A 4,437-nucleotide genomic window follows, 5' to 3' on the forward strand; every position below is an offset into this window, starting at 1 on the left:
ATAACTTACATTCATTTAACTCTGAGGTTCCAAGTTTCCGATGGCATGTGAATGCGTCAATAATTGCCATGGTAATTTTGAATGTTCAGTCAGTGAGCATTATGGGTAATTGTCCTACATACTTACATCAAATGCTGTAGTAACAGTGTCATTCCAAACACAATAAATGTGAAAATTAACAAAGATACAAAATATTGCTAAAGTGAAGAAAATCAACTCAAAATTGTAGGAGGAAATGCCCCTGCAGCAGGGAGGCTTACGGTATTATAATATATTGTAGATAACTTTAATATAATTTGTGTATTTACAGTATCAGCACACATACAAATGAAAGTATATGCTATGGATTGATCTACACTGAGTGAACAAAACATTAAGAACACCTTCCTATTGAGTTTCCCCCCCTTGGTGGTGGACCATTCTTGATACTCAGGGAAAACTGTTGATCGTGAAAAACACAACAGCATTGCAGTTCTTGACACAAACCGGTGCACCGGGCACCTACTACCATACTCTGTTAAAAGGGACTTAAATCTTTTGTCTTGCTTATTCACCCTCTGAATGACACTCATACACAATTCATGTCTCAATTGTCTAAAAATCATTCTTTAACCTGTCTCCTCCCATTCATCTACACTGAGAAGAAGATTTAACAATTGATATCAATAAGGGATTATAGCTTTCACCTGATTAGTCTATGTCACAGAAAGAGAAGGTGTTCTTAATGTTTAACACACTCAGTGTATGTGTAATTTTTTTACCTTTATTTACTTAGGCAAGTCAGTTAAGAACAAATATTTTCTTTCAATGAAGGTCTAGGAACAGTGGGTTAACTGCCTTGTTAAGGGGCAGAACGAAATATTTGTATCTTGTCAGCTCAGGGATTTGATCTTGCAACCTTTCRGTTATTAGTCCAACGCTCTAACCACTAGGCTACGCTGCCGACCSAATGAYGTTATRGATTCCAAGTGGTTGATTTTTTAGGGAATGACTATATGCTCTATATTATGCCTGCAGATCATCACAGCAGCCGAAGTTGCTGTGCAGAGGGAGGAGATCGTCCGAGCATCAGGCCTCATCCCGTCACATAGGGAGGGTTCCTTCAAACAGCCGTGTCCCTGCACAGAGGGAGGGGATTCTCTCAGCAGCCAGCATCAATGCACAGAGGGAGGAGTCCCATCGTCAGGCCTCATCACTGCACAGAGGGAGGGGTCCTCCAAACAGCCAGTGTCCCTGCACAGAGGGAGGGGATTCTCTCAGCAGCAGCATCAATGCCCAGAGGGAGGAGATCCTCATTTCGTCAGGCCTCATCACTGCACAGAGGGAGGGGATCCTCCAAACAGCCATGTCCCTGCACAAGTGAGGGGATCCTCCAAACAGCCAGTGTCCCTGCACAGAGTGAGGGGACCTCCAAACAGCCAGTGTCCCTGCACAGAGGGAGGGGATTCTCTCAGCAGCCAGCTCATGCACAGAGGGAGGAGATTCCTCATCGTCAGGCCTCATCACTGCACGAGGGAGGGATCCTCCAAACAGCCAGTGTCACTGCGCAGAGGGAGGGAATCGTCCCAATGGCCAGCGTCCCTGCGCACAGGGAGGGGATTGTCCCAAAGGCTAGTGTTCCTGCTGAGGGAAGGAGATCCTCCGATCATCAGGCCTCATCCCTGCACAAGGGAAAGGGGATCCTCCAAACAGCCAGTGTCCCTGCACAGAGGGAGGGGATTCACCAGTCAGCCATTGTCCCTGCACAGAGGGAGGGGGTTCTCCGAGCAGCTAGCATCACTGCGCAGAGGGAGGAGATCCTCAGAGCATCAGGCCTCATCCCTGCACATAGRAAGGGGCTCCTCCGAGCATCAGGCCTCATCCCTGCWCAGAGGGAGGGGATTCTTCCAGCAGCTTCTTCCATCAGCTACTATCAGAATAATAAGCTCCTCAGAGCATCACAACTCACCCCTGCACAAAGGAAGTTGAGATTCCTGATAGCCAGTGTCACTGCGCAGAGGAAGGGAATCTTCCCAAAGGCCAGCGTCCCTGCGCACAGGGAGTGGATCGTCCCAAAGGCTAGTGTCCCTGCAGAGAGGGAGGAGATCCTCCTCACAGCCAGTGTCCCTGTGAAGAATGAAAACAATCATCCACAACCACCTCCCATCATCCCCATGGTGGCACCACTGTGGAAATGGGATGGTGGAGCGTGTCCTCCACCTGTGGATTTCTATTCCAAGAGAAGAGGTCACTTAACCTTACCTAATTAGTAGAGAAATTACCATTGTGATAGCTTGATAATAAGTTGTGATAGGTTAAATGTATGGCTCATGTGAGTGTATATCTGTAATACTTTCATGCATTTTCTACATAACACAGGTTTAGCTACATTTTACTTTTACATTTTAGTCATTTAGCAGAYGCTCTTATCCAGAGCTACTTACAGTTGTGAGTGTATACATTTTCATACTTCCTTGAATCTCTCCAGGATTTCGCATGGATTTTTAAAATATTAAATATGCTAGATTTTGCAGCGACARTTACGACATTTTGCATAGCAATATGCAATTGTTTTGTCCAATTTGTTGCAAAAATGCRCTGACAAGGGAAAAAACTGTGTTGACRTGTGGCTTGATTGAACCATATTATGCAGTAAATGTRCRGTGATTGGTTGAAATTGCGAGCCCTCTTTTTGTACTGTGGTAATGGGTCAGTTCTATGCGATAATATTGTGATGATGTGACTATTTTATGCAGAAATAGTTTGGTGATTGGTCAAATTTGTAAGCCCTCACATAATATGCAGGGAATTGTTGATTTTRCAACCAAAACAATGCGATTGCAGAGTCCTGGAGTAACCTCCCARTAATCCCTGTGACTGYGTGTAGGTTAAGATTGGGTTGTAACAGAGTATCAGAGCGAGACGTTCCTACCTGTCAGCCAGTAATTGTTCTGTATGGTGACATGAGCAGAGTGGCCTGACTTCTCCCACTTATTACAGATGTCCGACTTAGATATGTTGAGCATCCTGCTATGATGTCCATCACCAAGCCGGAGCACTCCGATGCCAACCCTCAGTTCCAGACTGGCAGCCGGCCGGTGGCTGAGCCCGAGACCCCTGCTGTTCACAATAACAGTGGAGGCTGGCTCAGCTGGGTCTTTGGGAGTGGAAGAGCTAATAAGAAGGAGGTTTCATCTACCTGAGGACAAAGACAGATCTGTAAGGAACTGGTTCTTAACACTATTCTATGTAGAGACAATTGAGTGATTTTGTTTATATTTTTTGTGGCTTGCTTCACATTGCTAATATCTTCTTCCTCAGATTGTCTGGGATCCAACTCTGCACAGATGGGTTAACAAAACTGAGCCAAGGCTGAGGTACTTAATTTCAATTCAATTAAAAACAGTGAACAACCATTGTATTTCAACTGTGATAATATACTAACAATTTGAAAAGTGTTGATGTGTTTTACAGAACAAGTGTGTACCACCACCTCACCGATGGGACATATGCATTCAGGGGAACACTGGCAGTGTCCCCAAAGGAGTGAATCCTTACTCTATGAAGCAGTTGAATATTGCATATAATACGCAGGAACTTAACTTCTGGCATTCCTACACAAAACACTGATGTCAGCCAATCATAGATGTCCCTGGTGATCTCCTGCTAACACCTTCCAAAACTACCAGCAGGTCTATGGGGCAGCAGATACCCTACAATGAATTACAATGATAGGACCAACTCAAAGCCTCCAAGCCATGGGCCTGGACTGCTTCCTAGACAGCTCTCTGGCTTGCTCCCTCCTTCACACTTTGACCTCATGGCACCAATGGTTGTGCCACCTGACACTCTACCCTACTGAGGTATGACTCTGAAAAATCATTCCAAATTTTATTCATTCATCATTAACTGAGATTTTACTTTAACATAGCAAATGGCTGAAGTAGCAAGAATGTTAACTATTTTTTATTTTTGACCAACAGGTCATTTGCCCAGAGTGGATTTGCCATACATAGATTTTTTTCAGCATTAAAAAACTTCAACATTAAAAATCTATTAAAAGATGATCTTTGAATTAAATCTCTCCTTTGTGTCCTCATGTTCACATTAATTTGATGTGTTGTATCATCGTTTACAATGCTTATTGCTTCTGCATTGCTTTACTTTACTGACAAGTATTTATTATACACATATATTTTATTTTAGACATTACAAAAACATATTTTTGTGCATTTTGGATTTCCTACATTTACTTACTGTACAGACAAGTATATTTTATACTTGACTGTACAATTTTATACTTGTCTGTATGTGATTTTAGTTGGATAGAGATTCCGGTACCTCTTTCTGGTAGTCAAATGAACTAGTGGCCTCATGGGTGGAATGTTATTCATATTTTTCATAATTTTATAATTCATAAAAATAAAAATAAACATTACACAGAAAATCCGGTCTTTC

The 4,437-nt window shown here is 43.0% G+C and overlaps 1 protein-coding gene and 1 long non-coding RNA gene across 2 annotated transcripts; both read left to right on the plus strand.

Annotated features, from left to right (window-relative positions):
• The first annotated feature begins 1,271 nt into the window (after positions 1-1,271).
• LOC112080440 (uncharacterized) lies at positions 1,272-3,182 on the plus strand. The gene is made up of 3 exons (XM_070442583.1): positions 1,272-1,347; positions 1,538-2,226; positions 2,980-3,182. The coding sequence occupies exons 2-3, from the start codon at positions 1,569-1,571 to the stop codon at positions 3,180-3,182; spliced, it is 861 nt and encodes a 286-aa protein (XP_070298684.1). The 5' UTR covers positions 1,272-1,347; positions 1,538-1,568.
• A 433-nt stretch (positions 3,183-3,615) lies between these two features.
• Positions 3,616-4,174, plus strand: LOC112080441 (uncharacterized). Its single transcript, XR_002896184.2, has 2 exons — positions 3,616-3,842; positions 3,963-4,174. It is a non-coding gene; the product is annotated as an uncharacterized lncRNA (long non-coding RNA).
• Positions 4,175-4,437: the final 263 nt, after the last annotated feature.

Source organism: Salvelinus sp. IW2-2015, unplaced genomic scaffold (genome assembly GCF_002910315.2).
Source record: "Salvelinus sp. IW2-2015 unplaced genomic scaffold, ASM291031v2 Un_scaffold16326, whole genome shotgun sequence".
Classification (NCBI taxonomy): Eukaryota; Metazoa; Chordata; class Actinopteri; order Salmoniformes; family Salmonidae; genus Salvelinus; species Salvelinus sp. IW2-2015.